This window comes from Pseudophryne corroboree, chromosome 10 (assembly GCF_028390025.1).
Source record: "Pseudophryne corroboree isolate aPseCor3 chromosome 10, aPseCor3.hap2, whole genome shotgun sequence".
Classification (NCBI taxonomy): domain Eukaryota; kingdom Metazoa; phylum Chordata; class Amphibia; order Anura; family Myobatrachidae; genus Pseudophryne; species Pseudophryne corroboree.
Window position 1 is genome coordinate 139,099,306 of NC_086453.1, and position 27,623 is coordinate 139,126,928.

General features: G+C 47.2%; 1 protein-coding gene across 3 annotated transcripts in view; it reads left to right on the plus strand.

Annotated features, from left to right (window-relative positions):
- The window catches only part of LOC134966239 (leukocyte receptor cluster member 8 homolog), a 188,795-nt gene that overhangs the window by 35,844 nt on the left and 125,328 nt on the right, over positions 1-27,623 (plus strand). For all 3 annotated transcript variants that reach the window (XM_063942818.1, XM_063942817.1, XM_063942816.1), the window contains one exon: positions 12,040-12,113. In XM_063942818.1, coding sequence (XP_063798888.1) covers positions 12,076-12,113 — 38 coding nt within the window. In that variant the 5' untranslated portion in view covers positions 12,040-12,075. The remainder of the gene's footprint in view (positions 1-12,039; positions 12,114-27,623) is intronic.

The following is a 27,623-nucleotide window of genomic DNA, read 5'->3' on the forward strand; positions in this document are numbered from 1 at the left end:
TGGGGAGCGGTCACACAGGGAAGAAACTTCCAGGGCGTGTGGTCAAGCCTGGAGACGTCTCTTCACATAAATATACTGGAGCTAAGAGCAATCTACAATGCTCTAAGCCTGGCAAAACCTCTGCTTCAGGGTCAGCCGGTGTTGATTCAGTCGGACAACATCACGGCAGTCGCCCACGTAAACAGACAGGGCGGCACAAGAAGCAGGAGGGCAATGGCAGAAGCTGCAAGGATTCTTCGCTGGGCAGAAAATCATGTGTTAGCACTGTCAGCTGTGTTCATCCCGGGAGTGGACAACTGGGAAGCAGACTTCCTCAGCAGACACGATCTGCACCCGGGAGAGTGGGGACTTCATCCAGAAGTCTTCCACATGATTGTGGTCCATTGGGAAAGACCAATGGTGGACATGATGGCGTCCCGCCTCAACAAAAAACTGGACAGGTATTGCGCCAGGTCAAGAGACCCTCAGGCAATAGCTGTAGACGCTCTGGTAACACCATGGGTGTACCAGTCAGTGTATGTGTTTCCTCCTCTGCCTCTCATACCAAAAGTAATGAGAATTATACGGCAAAGGGGAGTAAGAACGATACTCGTGGCTCCGGATTGGCCAAGAAGAACTTGGTACCCGGAACTTCAGGAGATGCTCACGGAAGATCCGTGGCCTCTACCTCTAAGACGGGACCTGCTTCAGCAGGGACCGTGTCTATTCCAAGACTTACCGCGGCTGCGTTTGACGGCATGGCATCAAGAGTAAGTGCGATGTCCATTTCTGCCAGAAGAGGATTATGGACGCGACAGTGGTCAGGGGATGCGGATTCCAAACGGCATATGGAAGTATTACCGTATAAAGGGGAGGAGTTATTTGGGGGCGGTCTATCGGACCTGGTGGCCACGGCAACGGCTGGGAAATCCACCATTTTACCCCAAGTCACCTCGCAGCAGAAAAAGATACCGCCTTTTCAGGCTCAGTCCTTTCGTCCCCATAAGGGCAAGCGGGCAAAAGGCCACTCATATCTGCCCCGGGGCAGAGGAAGGGGAAAAAGACTGCAACAGACAGCTTCTTCCCACGACCAGAAGCCCTCCCCCGCTTCTGCCAAGTCCTCAGCATGACGCTGGGGCCTTACAAGCGGACTCAGGCACGGTGGGGGCCCGTCTCAAGAATTTCAGCGCGCAGTGGGCTCACTCGCAAGTGGACCCCTGGATCCTGCAGGTAGTATCTCAGGGGTACAAATTGGAATTCGAGACGTCTCCCCCTCGCCGGTTCCTGAAGTCTGCTTTACCAACGTCTACCCCCGACAGGGAGGCGGTATTGGAAGCCATTCACAAGCTGTATTCCCAGCAAGTGATAATCAAGGTACCCCTCCTACAACAGGGAAAGGGGTATTACTCCACGCTGTTTGTGGTACCGAAGCCGGACGGCTCGGTGAGACCCATTTTAAATCTGAAAGCCTTGAACACTTACATAAAAAGGTTCAAGTTCAAGATGGAGTCACTCAGAGCAGTGATAGCGAACCTGGAAGAAGGGGACTACATGGTGTCTCTGGACATCAAGGATGCTTACCTCCATGTCCCAATTTGCCCTTCTCACCAAGGGTACCTCAGGTTTGTGGTACAGAACTGTCACTATCCGTTTCAGACGCTGCCGTTTGGATTGTCCACGGCACCCCGGGTCTTTACCAAGGTAATGGCCGAAGTGATGATTCTTCTTCGAAGAAAAGGCGTCTTAATTATCCCTTACTTGGACGATCTCCTGATAAGGGCACGGTCCAGAGAACAGTTAGAGGTCGGAGTAGCACTATCTCAAATAGTACTACGACAGCACGGATGGATTCTAAATATTCCAAAATCGCAGCTGATTCCGACGACACGTCTGCTGTTCCTAGGGATGATTCTGGACACAGTACAGAAAAAGGTGTTTCTCCCGGAAGAGAAAGCCAGGGAGTTATCCGACCTAGTCAGGAAACTCCTAAGACCAGGTCAGGTGTCAGTGCATCAGTGCACAAGGGTCCTGGGAAAGATGGTGGCTTCTTACGAAGCGATTCCATTCGGCAGATTCCACGCAAGAACTTTTCAGTTGGATCTGCTAGACAAATGGTCCGGATCACATCTTCAAATGCATCAGCGGATAACCCTGTCTCCAAGGACAAGGGTGTCTCTCCTGTGGTGGTTACAGAGTGCTCATCTCCTAGAGGGCCGCAGATTCGGCATTCAGGATTGGGTCCTGGTGACCACGGATGCCAGCCTGAGAGGCTGGGGAGCAGTCACACAGGGAAAAAATTTCCAGGGCTTGTGGTCAAGCATGGAAACGTCACTTCACATAAATATCCTGGAACTAAGGGCCATTTACAATGCCCTAAGTCAGGCAAGGCCTCTGCTTCAGGGTCAGCCAGTATTGATCCAGTCGGACAACATCACGGCAGTCGCCCACGTAAACAGACAGGGCGGCACAAGAAGCAGGAGGGCAATGACGGAAGTGGCAAGGATTCTTCGCTGGGCGGAAAATCATGTGATAGCACTGTCAGCAGTGTTCATTCCGGGAGTGGACAACTGGGAAGCAGACTTCCTCAGCAGACACGATCTTCACCCGGGGGAGTGGGGACTTCACCCAGAAGTCTTCCACATGATTGTAAACCGTTGGGAAAAACCAAAGGTGGACATGATGGCGTCTCGCCTCAACAAAAAACTGGACAGATATTGCTCCAGGTCGGTCAAGGGACCCTCAGGCAATAGCTGTGGACGCTCTGGTAACACCGTGGGTGTACCGGTCAGTGTATGTGTTCCCTCCTCTTCCTCTCATACCAAAAGTACTGAGAATCATAAGAAGGAGAGGAGTAAAGACTATACTCGTGGCTCCGGATTGGCCAAGAAGGACTTGGTACCCGGAAATTCAAGAGATGCTCACGGAAGACCCGTGGCCTCTACCTCTAAGACAGGACCTGCTCCAGCAGGGACCATGTCTGTTCCAAGACTTACCGCGGCTGCGTTTGACGGCATGGCGGTTGAACGCCGGATCCTGAAGGAAAAAGGCATTCCGGATGAAGTCATCCCTACCCTGATCAAAGCCAGGAAGGATGTAACCGTACAACATTATCACCGTATTTGGCGAAAATATGTTGCGTGGTGCGAGGCCAGGAAGGCCCCTACGGAGGAATTTCAACTGGGTCGATTCCTGCATTTCCTGCAAACAGGACTGTCTATGGGCCTCAAATTAGGGTCCATTAAGGTTCAAATTTCGGCCCTGTCGATATTCTTCCAAAAAGAACTAGCTACTGTTCCTGAAGTTCAGACGTTTGTCAAGGGAGTACTGCATATACAGCCTCCTTTTGTGCCTCCAGTGGCACCTTGGGATCTCAATGTAGTGTTGGGATTCCTAAAATCACATTGGTTTGAACCACTCACCACTGTGGACTTGAAATATCTCACATGGAAAGTGGTAATGCTGTTAGCCCTGGCTTCAGCCAGGCGTGTATCAGAATTGGCGGCTTTATCCTATAAAAGCCCTTACCTAATTTTTCATACGGACAGGGCAGAATTGAGGACTCGTCCTCAATTTCTCCCTAAGGTGGTTTCAGCATTTCACTTAAACCAACCTATTGTGGTGCCTGCGGCTACTAGGGACTTGGAGGATTCCAAGTTGCTGGACGTAGTCAGGGCCCTGAAAATATGTTTCCAGGACGGCTGGAGTCAGAAAATCTGACTCGCTGTTTATCCTGTATGCACCCAACAAGCTGGGTGCTCCTGCTTCTAAGCAGACGATTGCTCGTTGGATTTGTAGTACAATTCAGCTTGCACATTCTGTGGCAGGCCTGCCACAGCCAAAATCTGTAAAAGCCCATTCCACACGGAAAGTGGGCTCATCTTGGGCGGCTGCCCGAGGGGTCTCGGCTTTACAACTTTGCCGAGCAGCTACTTGGTCAGGGGCAAACACGTTTGCTAAATTCTACAAATTTGATACCCTGGCTGAGGAGGACCTGGAGTTCTCTCATTCGGTGCTGCAGAGTCATCCGCACTCTCCCGCCCGTTTGGGAGCTTTGGTATAATCCCCATGGTCCTTTCGGAGTCCCCAGCATCCACTAGGACGTTAGAGAAAATAAGAATTTACTTACCGATAATTCTATTTCTCATAGTCCGTAGTGGATGCTGGGCGCCCATCTCAAGTGCGGATTGTCTGCATTACTTGTACATAGTTATTGTTACAAAAATCGGGTTATTGTTGTTGGGAGCCATCTTTTCAGAGGCTCCTTCTGTTATCATGCTGTTAACTGGGTTCAGATCACAAGTTGTACGGTGTGATTGGTGTGGCTGGTATGAGTCTTACCCGGGATTCAAAATCCTTCCTTATTGTGTACGCTCGTCCGGGCACAGTATCCTAACTGAGGCTTGGAGGAGGGTCATAGGGGGAGGAGCCAGTGCACACCAGCTAGTCCTAAAGCTTTTACTTTGTGCCCAGTCTCCTGCGGAGCCGCTATTCCCCATGGTCCTTTCGGAGTCCCCAGCATCCACTACGGACTATGAGAAATAGAATTATCGGTAAGTAAATTCTTATTATATATAAGATATATAAAAAAGCAGCTATAAGGGAAAATACTCATTGATAGTGGGATCCCAGTGTTATATAGCGCTCTGGTGTGTGCTGTCATTCTCTCTCTCTGTCTCCCCAAAGGGCTTTGTGGGGTCCTGTCCTCTGTCAGAGCATTCCCTGTGTGTTTGCGGTGTGTCGGTACGGCTGTGTCGACATGTTTGATGAGGAGGCTTATGTGGAGGCGGAGCAGATGCCTGTAAATGTGATGTCACCCCCTGCGGGGTCGACACCTGAGTGGATGGTGCTGTGGAAGGAATTACGTGATAGTGTCGACTCCTTGCATAAAAGGTTTGACGACATACCAAATGTGGGACAGCCGGCTTCTCAGCCTGTGTCTGCCCAGGCGTCTCAAACGCCATCAGGGGCTCTAAAACGCCCGCTACCTCAGATGGTTGACACAGATGTCGACACGGATACTGACTCCAGTGTCGACGAGGAGGAGACTAATGTAACTTCCAGTAGGGCCACACGTTACATGATTGAGGCAATGAAAAATGTGTTGCACATTTCTGATGTTACCCCCGGTACCACAAAAAAGGGTATAATGTTTGGAGAGAAAAAAACTACCAGTAGCTTTTCCTCCATCTGAAGAGTTAAATGAAGTGTGTGAAGAAGCGTGGGCTTCCCCTGATAAAAAGCTGGTAATTTCTAAGAGGTTACTAATGGCGTACCCTTTCCCGCCAGAGGATAGGTCACGCTGGGAAACATCCCCTAGGGTGGATAAAGCGCTCACACGCTTGTCAAAGAAGGTGGCACTACCGTCTCCGGATACGGCCGCCCTGAAGGAATCTGCTGATAGAAAGCAGTAGGCTATCCTGAAATCTATATATACACACACAGGTGTTATATTGAGACCGGCTATAGCTTCAGCCTGGATGTGCAGTGCTGCTGCTGCGTTGTCAGATTCCCTGTCAGAAAATATAGATACCCTAGACAGGGACACTATTTTGCTAAACGTAGAGCATATAAAAGACGCACTTTTTATACATGAGGGATGCACAGAGGGATATTTGCCGGCTGGCATCCAAAATTAGTGCAATGTCCATTTCTGCCAGGAGAGGGTTATGGACTCGGCAGTGGACAGGTGATGCAGATTCCAAACGACACATGGAAGTTCTGCCTTATAAGGGGGAGGAATTGTTCGGGGATGGTCTCTCGGACCTCGTTTCCACAGCAACAGCTGGGAAGTCTACATTTTTACCCCATGTTCCCTCACAACCAAAGAAAGCACCGTATTATCAGGTACAGTCCTTTCGGCCCAATAGGGGCAAGCGGGTTAAAGGCGCGGCCTTTAGGTAGGGGAAAGAAGCTGCAGCATACAGCCAGTTCCCAGGAGCAAAAGTCCTCCCCCGCTTCCTCTAAGTCCACAGCATGACGCTGGGGCTTCACAGGCGGAGCCAGGTACGGTGGGGGCCCGTCTCAAAAATTTCAGCAATCAGTGGGCTCGCACACGGGTGGATCCCTGGATCCTTCAAGTAGTATCTCAGGGGTACAAACTGGAATTCGAGACGTCTCCCCCCCGCCGTTTCCTCAAATCTGCCTTGCCAACCACTCCCTCAGGCAGGGAGGCAGTGTTACAGGCAATTCAAAAGCTGTATTCACAACAAGTGATAGTAAAGGTGCCCCTACTTCAACAAGGAAGGGGTTACTATTCCACAATGTTTGTGGTACCGAAACCGGACGGTTCGGTGAGACCCATTTTAAATTTGAAATCCTTGAACACATATATAAAAAAAATTCAAGTTCAAGATGGAATCGCTCAGGGCGGTTATTGCAAGCCTGGACGAGGGGGATTACATGGTATCGCTGGACATCAAGGATGCTTACCTACATGTCCCCATTTACCATCCTCACCAGGAGTACCTCAGGTTTGTGGTACAAGATTGTCATTACCAATTCCAGACGTTGCCGTTCGGTCTCTCCACGGCTCCAAGGGTCTTTACCAAGGTAATGGCGGAAATGATGATACTCCTTCGAAAGAAGGGAGTTTTAATTATCATGTACTTGGACGATCTCCTGATAAAGGCGAGGTCCAGAGAGCAGTTGTTGGTAGGGGTAGCACTATCTCGGGAAGTGCTACAACAGCACGGCTGGATTCTAAACATTCCAAAGTCACAGCTGGTCCCTACGACACGCCTGCTGTTCCTAGGGATGGTTCTGGACACAGAACAGAGAAAAGTGTTTCTCCCGGAGGAAAAGGCCAAGGAGCTGTCATCTCTAGTCAGAGGCCTCCTAAAACCAAAACAGGTGTCGGTGCATCACTGCACGCGGATCCTGGGAAAAATGGTAGCTTCCTACGAAGCGATTCCATTCGTCAGGTTTCATGCAAGAACCTTTCAGCGGGACCTGTTGGACAAGTGGTCCGGATCGCATCTTCAGATGCATCGTCTGATAACCCGGTCTCCGAGGACAAGGGTGTCTCTGATGTGGTGGCTGCAGAGTGCTCATCTTCAAGAGGGCCGCAGATTCGGCATACAGGACTGGGTCCTGGTGACCACGGATGCCAGCCTTCGAGGCTGGGGAGCAGTCACACAGGGAAGAAACTTCCAAGGACTATGGTCAAGTCAGGAGACTTCCCTGCACATAAATATTCTGGAACTAAGGGCCCTTTTCAATGCCCTAAGTCAGGCAAAACCCCTGCTTCAAAACCAGCCGGTACTGATCCAGTCAGACAACATCACGGCGGTCGCCCATGTAAATCGACAGGGCGGCACGAGAAGCAGGACGACGATGGCAGAAGCCACAAGGATTCTCCGATGGGCGGAAAATCACGTGTTAGCACTGTCAGCAGTGTTCATTCCGGGAGTGGACAACTGGGAAGCAGACTTCCTCAGCAGGCACGACCTCCACCCGGGAGAGTGGGGACTTCATCCAGAAGTCTTTCAAATGATTGTAAACCAGTGGGAAAAACCACAGGTGGACATGATGGCGTCCCGCCTAAACAAAAAGTTAGAAAAATATTGCGCCAGGTCGAGAGACCCGCAGGCGATAGCTGTGGACGCTCTGGTAACACCGTGGGTGTACCGATCGGTTTATGTGTTCCCTCCTCTTTCTCTCATACCAAAGGTACTGAGGATAATAAGGAGAAGAGGAGTAAGAACTATACTCATTGTTCCGGATTGGCCAAGAAGAGCGTGGTATCCGGAACTTCAAAAAATGATCTCAGAGGACCCATGGCCTCTACCGCTCAGACAAGACCTGCTGCAGCAGGGGCCCTGTCTGTTCCAAGACTTACCGCGGCTGCGTTTGACGGCATGGCGGTTGAACACCGGATCCTAAAGGAAAAGGGCATTCCGGAGGAAGTCATTCCTACGCTGATTAAAGCTAGGAAAGAAGTAACCGCAAACCATTATCACCGCATATGGCGAAAATATGTTGCGTGGTGTGAGGCCAGGAAGGCCCCAACGGAAGAATTTCAGCTGGGCCGGTTCCTGCACTTCCTACAGTCAGGGGTGACTATGGGCCTTAAATTGGGTTCCATTAAGGTCCAGATTTCGGCTCTATCGATTTTCTTCCTGAGAGAATTGGCTTCACTACCTGAAGTTCAGACTTTTGTTAAGGGAGTGCTGCATATTCAGCCCCCTTTTGTGCCTCCAGTGGCACCTTGAGATCTCAACGTGGTGTTGGATTTCCTAAAGTCACATTGGTTTGAGCCACTGAAAATCGTGGATTTGAAATATCTCACGTGGAAAGTGGTCATGTTGTTGGCCTTGGCTTCGGACAGGCGTGTTTCAGAATTGGCGGCTTTGTCATGTAAAAGCCCTTATCTGATTTTCCATATGGATAGGGCAGAATTGAGGACTCGTCCCCAATTTCTCCCCAAAGTGGTATCAGCTTTTCATCTGAACCAACCTATCGTGGTGCCTGCGGCTACAAATGACTTGGAGGCTTCCAAGTTGTTGGATGTAGTCAGGGCCCTAAAAATTTATGTTTCCAGGACAGCTGGAGTCAGAAAGACTGACTCGCTCTTTATCCTGTATGCGCCCAACAAGTTGGGTGCACCTGCTTCAAAGCAGACTATTGCTCGCTGGATCTGTAGTACGATTCAGCTTGCACATTCTGCGGCTGGACTGCCGCATCCTAAATCAGTAAAAGCCCATTCCACGAGGAAAGTGGGCTCTTCTTGGGCGGCTGCCCGAGGGGTCTCGGCTCTTCAACATTGCCGAGCTGCAACTTGGTCAGGGGCAAACACGTTTGCAAAATTCTACAAATTTGATACCCTGGCTGAGGAGGACCTTGAGTTCTCTCATTCGGTGCTGCAGAGTCATCCGCACTCTCCCGCCCGTTTGGGAGCTTTGGTATAATCCCCATGGTCCTTACGGAGTCCCCAGCATCCACTTAGGACGTTAGAGAAAATAAGAATTTACTCACCGGTAATTCTATTTCTCATAGTCCGTAGTGATTGCTGGGCGCCCATCCCAAGTGCGGATTGTCTGCAATACTTGTATATAGTTATTGCTTAACTAAAGGGTTATTGTTAAGCTATCTGTTGAGAGGCTCAGTTGTTATCATACTGTTAACTGGGTATTGTATCACGAGTTATACGGTGTGATTGGTGTGGCTGGTATGAGTCTTACCCGGGATTCAAAATCCTTCCTAATTGTGTCAGCTCTTCCGGGCACAGTATCCTAACTGAAGTCTGGAGGAGGGTCTTAGTGGGAGGAGCCAGTGCACACCAGTAGTCTAAAAGCTTTCTTTATAGTTGTGCCCAGTCTCCTGCGGAGCCGCTAGTCCCCATGGTCCTTACGGAGTCCCAGCATCCACTACGGACTATGAGAAATAGAATTACCGGTGAGTAAATTCTTATTTATTAGCGCTGTTTTCTGTATAGAATTATCTTGTATAGGGAGACTGACTATCTCCTATTATACAGCAGCTGGTGTAACACTCATTTTAGTGCCTAATAATATATACTTGTTTATAATATCTTTCTGGCTTTGATGGCGTGGCTCTTGAGGCATCACTTCTGAGAGCCAAAGGATTCTCTGAGGCGGTCATCCAAACTTTGTTAAAAGCCCACAAACCGGCATGTACTTGGATTTATTACAGGGTCTGGAATTCTTACTTCACCTGGTGTGCTGATAAGTATTATGATGCATACAGATTCAGAACTTCCAGAATTCTGGCTTTTATACAACGAGGCTTGGACTTAGGCCTTTGTTGGCCTCCCTCAAGGTTCACATATCTGCCTTGTCGGTATGGTTTCAGAGAAAAATTGCGTCTATACCTGACGTTCATACATTCACTCAGGGTGTCTTACGGATTCAGCCTCCCTTTGTCCCTCCTGTGGCTCCATGGGATCTGTCGTCCTGAATGCCCTACAAAAATCTCCATTTGAACCTCTTGAGACGGTGGACCTTAAATGGCTCACGGCCAAGGTCTTGTTTTTACTGGCTATTGCCTCTGCAAGAAGGGTGTTGGACTTAGGCGCATTGCCCTGTCATCCACCCTTTCTAATATTTAATCGTGACCAGGCAGTTCTTAGATCTCGCCCAGGTTATTTACCTAAGGTGGTGTCATCTTTTCACCTTAACCAAGAAATTGTGGTTCCGGCCTTTATCTCTTCTGATTTGTCCTCCAAAGAGCGGTCTTTGGATGTGGTATGGGCTCTCGGTATATATGTGGAGAGGACTGCCTCTATCTGGAGGTCAGATTTTCTTTTTGTTTTATTTCGTTTTCACAAACATGGCTGGCCTGCGAATAAGCATATCTTGGCCTGATGGATTAGAATGGTGATTGCACAAGCTTATGCGCAGGCTGGTCTTCCATCTCCTGCTGGTACTAATGCTCATTCTACTCGGTCTGTTGAACCTTTTTGGGTGGCCCGCTGTGGCACGTCCACAGAACAACTGTGCAAGGCGGCTATGTGGTCCTCGGTGAACACGTTCATTAGGTTCTATGCCTTTGATACTTCCGTCTCCCAGGATGCTTCATTTGGACGCCGGGTTCTCATACCCGCTAAGGCACGCCCCCTCCCTTGAGGAACTGCTTTAGGACATCCCCAATGTTTCCTTTTCTGCAGCAGGTTACATTAGTTTCCACAGGGAAAGTTATGGTAGACTTACCATTGTTAACACCCTTTCTGCGAGGTACATTGGGTTCCACAGAGCGCTCAACATGACGCACCTAGCTTATATGGGTTTGTAGGGCTTTAGCCGCTGGTCCCTTCTCCTGTCGTGAGACTGTGGTTCTATGTGACTAACATCTACCTCCTCTCTGATAGGCCCTACACACTGGCCAATATTCCTCAAAGATATGAACAATCTCGTTCATTATTGAACGAGATAACGTTCATATCTTTGAGTGTGGAGTCACCAGCGATGAACGATGCGCGGCCCCGCGCTCGTTCATCGCTGGTGCCCAGTCGGCTGTACATGCAGGCCAATATGGATGATCTCGTCCATATTTGCCTGCACCTCAATGGAGCCGGGTGACGGGGGGAGTGAAGAAACTTCACTCCCCCAGTCACTGCGTCCCCGCCGCCGGGTCGCCCGTCGGCCGTATCCGCCGTCGGGCCGCCCATCGGCCGTATCCGCCGTCGGGCAGCTTGGCTGCGGATCTATTAATGTGTAGGGCCCTTAACCTGCTTCTGCATTGGACCGGTTAACGAAACTGAGCTCACAGTGTCTGGAGGCGGGGTTATAGAGGAGGCCCCAGTGCATCCTGGGACAGCCTAAAGCTTTAGCCTGTTGGTGCATTTGGATCAAGATCCACTCTACACCCCCAATATTTCCCTGTGGAACCCAATGTACCTCACCGAAAGAGAGTTAACAATGGTAAGTCTACCATAAATCTCCCTTTACCCACACACAAAGCCATTAACCAAACTACACCAACATACATCTCTTTGCTTATCTCAAAATATCTCCCAACCAGACCTCTTCGCTCTTCACAAGATCTGCATCTTTCATCCACACTTATTTGCTCCCATTCATGATTACGGAACTTTCTGTGGGCTGCACCCACTCTGTGGAATGCCCTTCCACGCACAATAAGACTTTACTCTAGTTTCTAAACTTTCTAGTGTTTCCTGAAAACTCGCCTCTAAAGACAAACGTATTAAATTCCGGGAACCGCCCACATAACCTTCATAAATTTTACTATCCAAATGCATCCCTACTGTAAAGTCCACACATTATCCTCATGTTTTCTTTCTTCACTTTCCCATCCTCCTGATCCCAGGCCAACATTGCTGTGTGAGCATATCATACAGCCCTCCAAATAACCTTTGCAAGCTGGTGTACCATTATGTAATGAATAACACCTACCCTTGTGTATCAATTCCAGTTTCCCTATAGATTGTAAACTTGCAAGCAGGGCCTTCCTACCTGACTGTTTGTTTCATCACAGTTGTTTACAATTATAAAACGCAACGAAATTTGCTGCGCTATGTAAGAAACTGTAAATAAATAGACATAAAATGACTTGCTGTTATTGTTTATTTTGTTTTGCCTATAGATAGGACACACATAAGGTCTTCTCACAAACGTTGCAATGGCTACTAATCTTGGAGAACAACTGAATCCTGAATGGTAAGTTTTTTTTTTTTTTTCTAGTAAATGATTTCAGGTATGTCAAAATGTGAATTCCATTGACAGTGATTTTGTTGAACGTTCTTTTAAAATTCAAGCTAGTAGTATGTAAATATATGCTAGGGGAATGAAGGAAATGAGGGTCCAAATTGCTATTCTGTGTAATTTTTTATTTTTTTTTGCATTATAATCTCTTCTGGTACATTATATTTTATTAAAAAGGACTGTCTACCAGTTTTCTTGCACTTTCCCTTCTTCGATATTTCCTCAATTATACCCTGCTCACTGATCTAACAGTTAGGAAGTGCCGGTATCCATTAAATAACTGAAAACTGGACCACACTGCTGATCTACTGATTCTAATTGCAGTTAATATATAGGATACATCTTCTAATCTGATCACTGTCTTCCAGTTTCAGCTATTTGGGGTGATTGTGTCAGGGGAGGTTTGGGGAGGTCTGGAGTCTTAATTACTTTCTCCAAGGAACTAGGGGGAAGGGGTAGACACAAAAATGAGGAATGTTCAAAATGGGATTCTGTAAATAGAATAAATGTGTAGCCTAGGAAAGCTTGAATCACATACCATATGCTAGAATTGTTTTATGGTCTCTGAACGTTTTTCGAAATGGATAAATGTGCGTTACTCTTTTCTATGCCAAGCTGATATGGTGAATTTAAGAGACTCCACTCCAGTTTGCTGCTGATTTGTGTAAGGGGGGGGAACTATAGTGCAGAGGTCTGTTTTCCACCATCTGTGTCCATTTGAAACTTTGGTTCTGCTGAGCCCCTGTAAGAAGAGTTGGGGGACTGGAATTGCTTTATCCCACACATCGGTCTCAGCACTACTTGTGAAATGTCTCGACATTACTCACTGACCGAGTAGAATACCACCTGCCTGTTGTGACCTTTCATTGTCCACTCTCCAGAGGAGTAGCACTTAGCAAGGGGTCAGTCTTCAGCTGAATACCAAAACCAGCCATATTGAGATCATTGTGCACATATAGAGGGGACAGCAGTTTTTACTCTTGGCTGCCACTAGAGGTGCCAGATGGATCAATTAAATTGTTGCCCCGTCTGCTTTTGTTTGCAGAGGTGGGTGGGGATGATGCATTTCAGCTCACAACCTCCTGATGTGTGAGCTGAAATGTGCAAAAATTCTGTGGTTTGGGCACCCTAACCAGAAGGTGTGAATTGCTCTGATGCATACCTATTATGTTTGCAAAACAATTGAAACCCCCCTCCCAATTGAATTAGGTTATTGTATGGCTTAAAATAATGAACACGAAAAGGTTAGAAGATTCCTGCTACACAGGTGCAAACAAGCTGCCCTAGATTGTGCCACCGTCTAAAGTGTCACCACACTTCAAGGAGACTTAAAAATACAAAAATATTGGAATGGCTCAAACCATAGGTGCTGGAATACATGTCACAAGTTATATGGCATACACAATACGTTCCTCTAAATGAGGACAAGGCTGGACGTTATCCTTCCCTCCTTCACAATGTTGTCAGGTACTTGGTTCCAAATAGTAGATGTGGCAAGCATGTAATACAAAAAAAATACAACAATATGTAGAAACTATAAACTTGAGAAGCTGGAGTTAAAACTTCATCACCGTTTAGATATCAAAGTGATAATTCTCGTGTGATAGGAGCGTACCCAATCTCTGAATTAGAGTGGCAGTAACATATAAGTGAAGGTTCCTTTAATTCAGCAATCTACAATGTTGTCATCAAGTATATTTTTCTATATGAGTATTCAAATGATAGATGGGCGTAACCCACTCACTGTAATTTTAAGGTGCAAAAAACATTTAACGGTATCTTGAACATCAAGGATAATTCCATGGGTAGAAAAAGTACAGCCCATGCACAATAATACAGATGGTGCACATAAAGAGATCTTTGGTTTGGCCGTCCAAACAGATATTCCGGGGATGATTTCACTGTTTTGTTTTTCAAGTAACCACCATACACTCAAATCCAGGACATGGGTACGACAAGTCTTTTAAAAGGTGAAATAGCATAAGAATGGCTGATCACGCTTCTTTCTGTCAACCAGAGGTTTTGGCCAGGTCCTCACTGCTGTGAGGCAGCAATGCTTACCATTGCACCATCTATGCTGTGACCTGCTCACACCGTCTTAAGAGGGTAATATAAAAGCTACCCTGATGCACCCTAAGTTGCCTTATCTGAAGAAACCTGTTTGCAGGGTTTTTTTTTTAATTTTTTTATCACCCTCATGGGACAATGTGAGTTGTTTACTTTGTGTACAATAATTCCATAATTGGCCATTTTGCAACAACCGTTCTTAAAACAGTTGATGCATGCGGTGCCTTTAACTAGTGGATAAACACTTTTTAGAGGACTTCCAAAAGAGGGTGCTGGCAATCTCTCTATTTTTTAAAACTCACATCATATGTGGTTCTGGATATTATATACAGCAATAAGACTAGTTTAAAGAGACCCAGATGCCTTCCGATATTTATACCTGGCCTGCGCCACCTATTGCATTATTAGATGGGATAGCTTATCGGTATTGGCGAATTCATACTCTATTAAGTATTTGTTGTTGCAGCATATCACTGGCTTTTCATTAATTATGGGATGCAGTGATTATGCCGGGTGTCTGGATACCGGCAGGTTAAATCCAGACGCCGGAATCCCGACACCCATTGGAATCCTGACAGCTGGCATCCCGACCATTACAACAGCCGGTGGGTTAGGTTTAGGGATGGAAAGGGGGGGGGGGGGGGTTAGGTTTAGTCGTCACCCTGGGGTTTAGGCTTAGTCTGTGATGGGAAGAGGTTAGGGTTAGGCGCCCCTGGGGGAGGGAGGATTAGATCAAGGCGCCCCCGGGGAGGGAGGGTTATGTTTAGGCACCTCCGGGGATGTGGTTAGGGTCAGGCAGTATGGGGGGAGGTTAGGTTTAGGCGGTGTGGGTAGAGGAGAGGGGGAAATACCCTATACTCACCCCTGTCAGGATTTTGTTCTTTGGGATCCCGGCATCGGCAATTAATACTGATTCCAGATAAATTAGTTTATATTTATGCAGAACTTGGAGAAGCAATTCCACATGGATAAAAATATATATTGGACTGCCATCATATAAAATGTTGCTGTAGTTTCTTATCATAGGGTGCAGTAATATGATCTAGCATATGCTATAGGATTCAAGTGTTTATTTCTTCTGCAGCATATTGCTTGTGTAATATATTGTCTTTGGTATATATTCAGAACTTTGGTGCTGTGTAATTTTTGTTGGCTTTTTTGGGTGTGGATGGCAACCCTAGTCACAGCTGCCTTGCTCTGATTTATATGGACTGAACACTTCTATCCAGTGCCAAGGGTTTTAAATTAGTATATGTAACCTAGAGAAACCATTTGTGTATGTATACATTTTTCCAGCTAAGTCAGGCAAATGGAAACTAATGTTTAATTTGTTTAAATGACTTGCAGCGTGTATGTGTTTGTGCTGTCACTGAGTAAGCATTTCTTTTAATCTTGTGACTAGAGGCATTTGTCACTCCCAAAAACGTCCTAGTGGATACTGGGGATTAGTATATTACCAAGGGGTATAGATCGGGTCCACTGGAGCCTGGCACTTTAAGAAATCAATAGTTTGTGCAGGCTCCTCCCCTCTATTCCCCTCCTAACAGACTCAGTTTAGAAAATGTCCCCAATGAGCCAGGTGCATTCTGTTGCTCTCCAGAGTTTTCTTCAGAAATGTATTTCTCATACGTCCTAGAGGATGCTGGGGTCCACTTCATGACCATGGGGTATAGACGGTTCCGCAGAAGCCATGGGCACTCTTAAGACTTTTCAATGGGTATGAACTGGCCCCTCCTCCAGACCTCAGTTTTAGAAATGTGCCCAGGCAGACTGGATGCACTCTGAGGAGCTCTACTGAGTTTCTCTGAAAAGACTTGTTAGGTTTTTTATTTTCAGGGAGAATTGCTGGCAACAGTCTCCCTGCTTCGTGAGACTGAGGGGGCAGAAGTAGGAACCAACTACCTGAAGAGTTTCATGGCTCTGCTTCTGGCTGACAGGACACCATTAGCCCCTGAAGGGAACTGAACGCTAGCCGTGTCTAGATGCTCACTCCCACAACACGCCGTCACCCCCTCACAGAGCCAGAAGTCAGAAGACGGGTGAGCGTAAGAAGACAGATCTTCAATCAAGTAAAGTGACGGCTGAGGTACCGCGCGGCTGGCGGGAGCGCAGCGCGCCATTGCTGTCCACACATACACAGGCACTGCAGGGCGCTGGGGAGGGGGGGCGCCCTGGGCAGCAAATAACTTCGTAAACTGGATAAAAGGGGGCATAAGGAGGCTCTCCCATATAAAGGTGAGGCCTTATTTGGCGATGGACTGGATGCGTTAGTCTCGGCGGCTACTGCAGGTAAGTCAACATTTTTGCCCTCTGCTCCTGCACCGGCAAAAAAAACATATCACCCACACATGCAGTCCTTTTCGGCCCAATAAATACAAAAAAGCAAGAGGTTCCCCCTTCTTTGCAGGAAGGGGAAAGGGAAAGAAGTCCACAGCGACTTCAGGTTCCCAGGAGCAGAAGTCTACCCCTACTTCTGCCAAATCTTCATCATGACTCTGGGGCTCCTTTGCGGGAGGCCGCTCGGGTGGGGGCACGTCTCAGACTGTTCAACCAAGGTTGGATTCTGTCTGGCCTGGATTCCTGGGTGTTGCAAATAGTGTCCCAGGGATACAAGCTGGAGTTTCAAGACGTTCCCCCCCCCCCATGCCGATTTTTCAAATCGACCTTGCCAGCTTCTCTTCCAGAAAGGGAAGCAGTAACACCGGCAATCGAAAAATTATGTCCCGATCAGGTCATTGTCCTGGTACCTTTGTCACAACAAGGAGAAGGGTTTTATTCAAGCCTTTCTGTAGTTCCGAAGCCGGACGGCTCGGTCAGACCGATCCTAAACCTAAAAAATCTGAATCTCTACTTGAAACGATTCAAGTTCAAAATGGATTCACTGAGGGCAGTGATTTCCAGTCTGGAGGAGGGGGACTACATGGTGTCTGTAGACATAAAGGATGCTTACTTGCATGTTCCCATTTATGCTCCTCACCAGGCTTATCTGAGATTCGCGGTTCAGGATTGCCATTACCAATTCCAAACGTTACCTTTCGGTCTCTCCACGGCGCCGAGGGTATTCACCAAGGTGATGGCGGAGATAGTGATTCTCCTGCGTCAAAAATTAGTTAATATAATTCCTTATCTAGACGATCTCCTGATAAAGGCGAGATCCAGGGAGCAGTTGTTACAAAACATCACACTCTCCCTGTCAATACTCCAACAACACGGTTGGATCATAAATTATCCAAAGTCACAGTTGGAACCGATGCCAAGATTGTCTTTTCTCGGGATGATTCTGGACACAGAAGTTCAGAGAGTTTTTCTTCCGGTGGAAAAGGCTCTGGAAATCCAGAAAATGGTAAAACAAATATTGTAACCATCAAGTGTGTCGATCCATCAGTGCATTCGGTTGTTGGGGAAGATGGTGGCGGCCTACGAGGCCATACAGTTTGGCAGGTTCCATGCCAGAGTATTCCAGTGGGACCTGTTGGACAAGTGGTCGGGATCCCACCTTCACATGCACCGGAAGATAATCCTGTCGTCAAAGGCCAGGATTTCGCTCCTGTGGTGGCTACACAGTTCTCGCCTACTAGAGGGATGCAGGTTCAGGATTCAGGACTGGCTCCTGGTAACTACGGATGCAAGTCTCCGAGGCTGGGGAGCTGACACTCGGGGAGAAAGCTTTCAGGGAAAATGGTCAAGTCAGGAAGCCTGCCTTCACATAAACGTGCTGGAATTGAGAGACATTTACAATGGCCTTCAACAAGCGGTACATCATCTTCAAGATCATCCCGTGCAGATCCGGTCGGACAATGTAACAGCAGTCGCGTACATAAGCAGGCAGGGCGGAACGAAAAGCAGAGTGGCAATGGCAGAGGTGACTAAGATCCTCCTCTGGACAGAAAGACATGTAAAGGCTCTGTCGGCATTTTTCATTCCGGGAGTAGACAACTGGGAAGCAGACTTCCTCAGCAGACACGATCTCCATCCAGGAGAGTGGGGCCTCCACCAAGAAGTCTTCGCAGAGGTGAAAAGTCTTTGGGGAGTTCCTCAAGTAGACATGATGGCATCTCGTCTCAACAAGAAGCTTCAGAAATATTGTTCCAGGTCGAGAGACCCTCAAGCAATAGCAGTCGATGCGCTGGTGGCCCAGTGGGTGTTCCGGTCGGTGTATGTCTTCCCTCCACTTCCGCTGATCCCAAAAGTGCTCAGGATCATAAGAAGAACAAGAGTTCGAGCAATCTTCATTGCCCCAGGCTGGCCAAGGAGGGTTTGGTACCCAGATCTTCAGGAGTTGCTCATAGAAGATGCTCGGCCTCTTCCTCTTCGCGAGGACCTGCTGCAGCAGGGGCTGTGCGTGTATCAAGACTTACCGCGGCTACGTTTGACGGCATGGCTGTTGAGCGCCGGATCCTAGCCCGAAAGGGTATTCCCAAGGAAGTCATCCCCACCCTTATTCAGGCCAGGAAAGGAGTAACGTCAAAACATTACCACCATATTTGGAGAAAATGTGTCTTGGTGTGAATCCAAGAAGGCTCCTACAGAAGAGTTTGAGTTGGGACGTTTTCTCCATTTTCTGCAGGCTGGTGTGGAGGCAGGCCTCCGATTGGGATCAATCGAGGTCCAGATTTCGGCCTTGTCAGTGTTCTTCCAAAAACAATTGGCCTCTCTTCCAGAGGTATAGACCTTCGTGAAAGGGGTTCTGCACATCCAGCCTCCATTTGTGCCTCCAGTGGCACCATGGGACCTTTAACGTGGTGTTGCAGTTCCTTCAATCGGATTGGTTTGAGCCTCTACAAGAGATAGAGTTGAAGTTTCTCACTTGGAAAGTGGTGATGCTTTTGGCATTGGCATCCACACGGCGGGTGTCTGAATTGGGGGCCTTGTCTCACAAGAGCCCTGACCTGATCTTCCATGAAGATAGTGCAGAGTTGAGGACTCGTCAACATTTTCTTCCGAAGGTGGTTTCATCTTTCCACATAAACCAACCTATTGTGGTGCCAGTAGTTACTGACACGTTCACTGAGTCAAATTCTCTAGATGTGGTTAGGGCTTTGAAGATTTATGTCGCTAGAACAGCTCGAATACGGAAAACAGAGTTTTTGTTTGTCCTGTATGCCCCCAACAAGATTGGGTGTCCTGCTTCCAAGCAGACTATTGCGCTTTGGATCAGAAGTACGATTCAACACGCTCATACTACGGCTGGATTGCCGTTACCGACGTCGGTGAAGGCCCATTCCACTAGGAAGGTGGGCTCATCCTGGGCGGTTGCCCGGGGGGTCTCGGCATTGCAACTTTGCCGAGCAGCTACTTGGTCGGGGTCAAACACATTTGCAAAATTCTACAAGTTTGACACCTTGGCCGATGAAGACCTCAAGTTCGGTCAATCGGTGCTGCAGGGTCATCCGCACTCTCCCGCCCATACTGGAGCTTTGGTATAAACCCCATGGTCATGAAGTGGACCCCAGCATCCTCTAGGGGGTCCACTTCATGAGAAAACAGGATTTTGATACCTACCGGTAAATCCTTTTCTCCTAGTCCGTAGAGGATGCTGGGCGCCCGTCCCAGTGCGTACTTTACCTGCAGTTTTTGTTATTAGAGTTACACAAGTTGTGTTATATTAGTTTCAGCATGTTGCTGTACTTGGTTCATGCCTGTTGGCGTGTGTTATGTTGAATGCCATGTTGTGCGGCATGGTTGAGGTGTGAGCTGGTATGTATCTCACCACTAGTTTAAAGTAAATCCTTTCCTCGAAATGTCTGTCTCCCTGGGCATAGTTCCTATAACTGAGGTATGGAGGAGGGGCATAGAGGGAGGAGCCAGTTCACACCCAAGTCTTAAGAGTGCCCATGGCTCCTGCGGGACCGTCTATACCCCATGGTCATAAAGTGGACCCCAGAATCCTCTACGGACTAGGAGAAGAGGATTTATCGGTAGGTATCAAAATCCTGTTTTTAGTTTATTATTTTCAGGCACACTGATTGCCAACCAGTCTGCCTGCGTCGTGGGACTTAAGGGGGGGGACACCGAACCAACGTCCTAAAACTTTAATGGTTCGTAATCCCAGCTGACAGGACACTGAGCTCCTGAAGTGATGTTTCTCACACTCCCAGAGGGTGAGCCCACACCGGCAGCATGCCTCCACCCCTTAACAGATGCTGAAGACAGACACGGTGCGGTGAGTCTTACACCAGGGACCCGGTTAGCGGGTCCCCGGTGCAAAATGGCGGCATGGAGGGACGAATATCACCCAGCTACGGCCCACGGTGCCCACTAGGAACCCAGACTGGCAACATGATACACGGGGGCTGCGGGCTCTTTTTACATTGTAAATGGGGAAAGCCAGTATAAAGAAACTACAGGGATCGTGCACCATTATGGGGCCGGGACTTCCCGGAGTGCGCCACCAGAGGCTAACCGGCGCCATTTCCTGCTGCTGCTTATAACAGGCTGCATGCGGAGACTGCTCCTCCACAGGACACACTGACTCACCAGTGTAACTAGTACCAGGGGGTTATAGTGAAGGGGGGAGCGCAAACTCAGCGGTTGTACCGATGTGGGAAAAATTACACATGGAAGACACCCAGCGGGGCGCTGTTCGGTCTGTGGTGTAGTGTGCTGGTTCCTTTTCTCTCTGTATCACTCCAGGGTAGTCTGGGATAAGTGTGCATAGCTCACTAATACTACACTGTGTTATCATACTAACTGTGTTTTTCTGCTCAGCATGTCTGCAAATAAGTCTGTGTATACTTTATGCAAGGCTACTGTAGGTTTACACCTTCCTCACAGGGGTCCCTTATGTGTACCCAGTGCTCAATTCCTTCACAAAGTAGTAATGTGCAGGAACCTGAGTGGATGGAATCATTTAAAACTATGGTTTCCAGTATTAATTGAGTTGGCTGCGGCTAAGCAAGAAAGTCAAGTTCTGGAACAAACAATGGACACGTTTATGGTTGCTACTGCAGACCACAGACAGGCTCTTCAGCCCCAACCCCCACCCCCCCTGTTGGTGTCTCATGAACGCACTCTCCCTCACTTGTTACAGTCTGACTCTGATTCTGAACTACCAGAGTTTGATGAAAGAGAGGCTGAGGTGGACGAGGATAATTCACTGTCCCCGGGTGTTGAGGCCCTCATTTATGCCATTAGAGAGGTGCTCAATATCCCTGATAAGGAGGAAGAACAGGTAGAGGAATTGTATTTTAATGTGAAACCAAAATCCTCTGCAACCTTCCCGGTTTCTAAAAAATTAGATTCCCTGGCTAAGGCAGCATGGATAAATCCTGACAAAAAATGTATTATCCCTAAACGGGTGTTCAATTCCTTCCCTTTCCCTACAGAGGATAGGAAAGTCTGGGAAACCCCACCGGCAGTGGATACGTCTGTGCACAAGCTGTCGTGTGAAAATTGTTTTACCTGTTCTTAGGGCTGTTTCCCTTAAAGACCCAGCTGATCGCAAAATTGAATCCACTCTTAAATCAATTTATACTGCAGCAGGTGTAGCCCAACGCCCTACCACAGTATGCGGCTGGATTTCTAGAGCCATGGTAAAATGATCTGATGATGATTATATTCTGAAAGGGTTGCTTACACTACCTCAAGAAGAGAGAGTTACATTACTACAACACATCCAAGATGCTGCAAACTTTGAGTGAGGCTATTAAGGAACTTAGTATCATTAATTACCGTACCACTGCTATGGCAGTATCGGTTCGTAGAGCCCTGTGGCTACGTCAGTGGTCAGCAGATGCTGATTCTAAAAAAAGGGTTGAAACCTTCCTTTTACAGGTGATGCCTTGTTTGGGGAAGAACTGAACGAGTGGATATCTCGGGCTTCTGCAGGTAAATCTACATATCTGCCGTCTGCCCCGCCACCTGCCAGGCATCCCTGTCCTAGACCCTCCCTGCAGTCCTTTTTTGGGTGACCAGATTCGGAGGTAGGGCCAGAGGTGCCTCCAATGCTGCTAGAGGATCTCACAGTAAGTCCTGTAAACCAGCAGCTGGTGGACCTGCGGACCAGGCCTCAGGATCCCCTTCCTTGAAGCCCTCCGCGTGACGGTTGGCCCCAGCAGCAAGGCGACTTTCAGGTAGGTGCTAGCCGTCAACACTTCGCCCACATATGGGCAGAGTCCTGACGGAATTCTTGGGTCAGGGACCTCATATTCCAAGGATACTGGCTGGAATTCCAGGAACTCCCTCCTCTCAGATTCTTCAGGTCAGGCTTACCAGCTTCACAGGAAGCAAGGGTTTCTTTACAGCAGGCAGTGCAAAAACTGCTTTCTACAGGAGTTTCTGTTCCAGTTCCTCCTCAGATGCATGCAAAGGGGTTTTACTCAAGTCTCTTTTGTAGTTCCGAAGCCGGACGGCTCTGTAAGACGGATCTTAAACCTCAAATCCCTGAACCCGTATCTTAGGGTGTTCAAATTCAAGATGGAATCTCTAAGAGCAGTGATTTGCGAATCTGGAGGAGGGGGAGTTTCTGGTGTCCCTGCATATAAAGGACGCATACCCACATATCCCAATTTGGCCCCCTCACCAAGCGTTCCTCAGGTTCGTGATTCTGGACCAACATTTCCAGTTTCAGACATTACCTTTTGGTCTCTCCACAGACCTAAGGGTATTCACAAAGGTAATGGTGGAAATGATGCTACAACTGTGCATGAGTGGTATCCAAATAATTCTGTACTTGGACGATCTCCTGATAAAGGCGGTGTCCAGGGAACAGCTACTGCACAGTATCGACTTGACCACTTGTTTGCTTACGTATCACGATGGATACTCCATTTCCAGAAATCTCACTTGGAACCGTCTCAGAGAATTCATTTTCTGGGGATAATTATGGATACGGTGTCTCAGAAGGTCTATCTTTCCATGGGCAAGGCCAGACTATTCAGTCTATGGTCAGGTTGGTGCTGAAACCTCGTGTGGTCTCGATTCTGGGCAAGATGGTGGCCTCCTACAAGGCAATACAGTACAGCAGGTTCCATTTAAACTAGGAGCCTGGGGGGAGGGTTTAGCTAGAAACTATGGGTCATGCAATGAGAATGGTGGGGATGGCGGTAGTAAACGAAATGGGGGAGAAGTTGGGGGGGAGGGTAAGAGCAGGCGGTAAGGTTACTAACATGGGTACTAAAAGAGATTTTACCAAAGCACTAACCAATGACTATTACAGGTCATCATTGCTACATAAGGTGAAAGATGTCCCTAACGCAAGGGAAAATACTTATCTTAGTTGTAGGTTTGTAAACGCCAGAAGCATTACTGGTAAAAAGGGTGAACTAGAAATACTTGCAGCAAGCAAACAGTATGATGATATAGGCATTACTGAAACTTGGTGGGACGAATCTCATGATTGGACAGTCAATCTAGAGGGCTATACACTGTTTAGGAGAGACAGACTAAATAAAAAGGGTGGAGGGGTGTGTCTTTACGTAAAGCCGTTTTTAAAACCTGATATACGGGAAGATATTCAGGAGGGGACTGTAGACACTGTCGAGACATTATGGGTAGAAATTGCATGCGGGGAAAAAGGAATAAAAAAGTTAGTATTGGGTGTATGCTATAGGCCGCCTGGTATCAACGCATCTGATGAGGAATTGTTACTAAAGCAAATTGAAAGAGCAGCAGGAGACATAGTAGTGATGGGAGATTTTAACTATCCAGAGATAAACTGGAAAAATGATTCATGTGATACTGCTAGGGGCAATATGTTTTTAAACACACTTAATGATAACTACTTAGTTCAACTAATTGAGGAACCAACTAGGTACAATGCAATCTTAGACCTGGTATTAACAAACAATGGGGATTTGGTATCTGGTATTATAGTAGGGGAACCCATAGGAAACGGCGACCACAATATGGTCACATTCAATATCCGTTTCCATAAACAGCCCTATACTGGCTCGACTAGGACTCTAAACTTTAGCAAAGCAAATTTTGAAAAGATGAGGGTATTTTTCAGGGATATTGAATGGGAAGGTTTGTTTTTAGAAAAAAATACTACGGAGAAATGGGAGGTACTAAAATTCCTGCTAGCTAAAAATACACTCAAATGTATTCCTACGAGCAGCAAAAAAAGGAATAAAAATCATAAACCGATGTGGCTTAACAAAAAAATTAAGATACTTATGGGCAAGAAAAGGCGAGCATTTAAAAAATACAAATCTGACGGGGAAGCAGAGTCATTTCAGCACTATAAGGAATGTAACAAAATACGCAAAAAGGAAATAAGAGCTGCTAAAGTAGAAACTGAAAAACTAGTAGCAAAGGAAAGCAAAGCGAATCCCCAAAAAATCTTTAAATACATTAATAGCAAGAGATTAAAGAAGGAGAGTATAGGCCCTTTAAAAGACAAGTTGGGAGTCTTAAGCAAAAATGATAATGACATAGCGGACACACTAAATGAGTTTTTTTTTAACAGTATTTACTAGAGAGGACCCAATTCAGGGACTAACATATAATCTCACTAATGAGAATATCCCACTGATAGGTACTTATTTAAGCGAGGAAGTAGTCTGTGACAGATTAAAACATTTAAAGATTAATAAGTCACCAGGTCCCGATGGTATTCACCCAAGGGTTCTAATGGAGCTTCATTCTGAACTTGCAAAACCGCTATTTTTGATCTTTAAGGATTCAGTTACATCAGGTATGGTTCCCAAAGACTGGCGTATAGCGGAAGTAGTGCCTATATTCAAAAAGGGAAGTAAAGCTGAACCAGATAATTATAGACCAGTTAGTCTTACATCTATAGTGGGGATAGTATTGGAAGGTATTCTAAGAGATAGTATTCAGAAGTTCCTTGAAGTCAATAAGGTCATTAAAAGGAATCAACAAGGGTTTATGAAGGACAGATCCTGTCAAACCAACTTACTTGGCTTTTATGAAACAGTAAGCGCAAACCTAGATCAGGGTAAAGAGGTGGATGTAATCTTTTTAGATTTTGCCAAAGCGTTTGATACTGTACCACACATGAGACTTTATCTACAAGCTACAAGAATCGGGGCTAGGAAGCACAATATGCACTTGGGTCAAAAACTGGTTAGATAATAGGGAGCAGCGCGTTGTGGTTAATGGATCTTTTTCAACTTGGACTGAAGTGCTAAGTGGTGTGCCGCAAGGCTCGGTATTAGGACCGCTATTGTTCAATATTTTCATTAACGACCTAACAGAAGGTCTAGAGAGCATGGTGTCAATTTTTGCAGATGATACCAAATTGTGTAAAGTTATAAATGCGGAGGGGGATGCTGAGTCGCTTCAGAATGACTTAGTTAAATTAGAAGCTTGGGCAACGAAATGGAGAATGCGCTTCAATACAGACAAGTGTAAGGTAATGCACTGTGGTAACAAGAACAAAAATAACACCTACCTACTAAATGTGGTAAAATTAGGGGATTCTGTACTGGAAAAGGACTTAGGTGTCCTCATAGATAGCAAACTAAGCAGTAGTACCCAAAGTAGGACTGCAGCAAAGAAGGCTAATAAGATATTAGCATGCATAAAATGGGGAATTGATGCTAGGGACGAGAGTATTATACTCCCGTTATATAAATCACTTGTGAGGCCACACCTTGAATACTGTGTACAATTCTTGGCACCTTACTACAAAAAGGATATCCTGGAGCTGGAAAAGGTTCAAAGGCGGGCGACCAAACTAATTAAGGGTATGGAGATGCTGGAATACGAGGAAAGGCTTGCAAGACTAGGCATGTTTACACTGGAAAAGAGGAGATTAAGAGGGGACATGATCAACATTTACAAATATATAAGGGGACAATATACAGATCTTGCGCAGGACCTGTTTTTGGTTAGATCAACACAGTGAACTCGTGGACACTCGCTCAGGTTAGAGGAGAGGAGATTCCACACAATACGGCGTAAAGGCTTTTTTACGGTAAGGACGATACGTGTTTGGAATTCCCTGCCTGCGGGAGTTGTAATGGCCAACTCAGTAAACACCTTTAAGAATGGGTTAGATAAATACCTAATGGATAAGGATATCCAGGGTTACGGGGCATAGTCACGCACTATGGTTATTATAAAAAAGAGGGGTTAATCGGAACGGCAGTCAGCAACTTCAGTCAAAATTTTATACAAAATAATTGTGCATAGGAGACCACAAATAGGTTGAACCCGATGGACAATTGTCTTTTTTCAACCTTAGATACTATGTTACTATGTGCGACCTTTTCAACTGGATTTGTTGGACAAATGGTCGGAATCGTAGCTGCACATGCATCAGCATATAACCCTGTCACCGAAAGCATGGATATCCCTGCTATGGTGGCTACAGGTCCCCCATCTGGTGGAGGGGCGGAGTTTCAACACCCAATCATGGACGCTGTTGACAACACTTGCCAGCCTCCGGGGTTGGGGGGCTGTGATTCAAGGAGCGCAGTTCCAGGGAACGTGGTCCTTTCAGGAATCTACTCTTCCAATCAACATCCTGGAACTCAGGGCAATTTACAATGCTCTACTACAGGCTTCATTCCTCCTTTGCAGTCGGGCCATCCAGGTACAGTCGGACAACGCCATGGCAGTAGCTTATATCAACCGACAGAGAGGAACAAGAAGCAGGGGTGCAATGCGAGAGGTGTCCAGAATACTCCTCTGGGCGGAAGCCAACGCAAAGGCCCCCTCAGCCGTTTACATTCCAGGAGTGGACAACTGGGAAGCGGACTTCCTAAGCAGGCACGACCTCTATCCGGGGGAAATGGGGCCTCCACCCTCAGGTGTTTCAACAACTTGTTCACCGGTGGGGTTGTCCACAGATAGACCTGATGGCTTCTTGTCTCAACAAGAAGCTCCGTCGTTACTGCTCTAGAATGAGGGACCCGCATGCGGTTGCGGTAGACGCTCTGCTGACGCCATGGAATTACCAGTTCGTTTACCTGTTTCCTCCAATTCCTCTAATCCCAAGAGTTCAAAGAAGACTCAAAAAGAAAAGGGTTCAGGCAATTCTCATTGCCCCGGATTGGCCTCGACGAGCCTGGTATGCGGACCTCCTGACCCTATCGTTGGTGGAACCCTGGCCTCTGCCGCTTCTCACGGACCTTCTTCAACAAGGACCGTTTGTCTATCCAGACTTACAGCGGCTACGTTTGACGGCCTGGAAGTTGAGAGGGAGATTTTAACCAGGACGGGTCTTCCATCCAAGGTGGTTTCCACTATGATCCAGGCCCGTAAGGTGGTCACTTCCAAACATTACCAACGTATTTGGAAGAAGTCTGTTTCTTGGGGTGAGGGTCGAAAATTTTCTCCTGTGGAATTTCATCTGTGGCGGTTTCTACTATTCCTGCAAGCAGGAGTGGATAAGGGCCTACGATTAGGCTCCATCAAGGTTCAGATTTCAGCTCTCTCTATCTTCTTCCAGAAACAACCGGTGGTACTTCCTGAAGTACAGACCTTTCT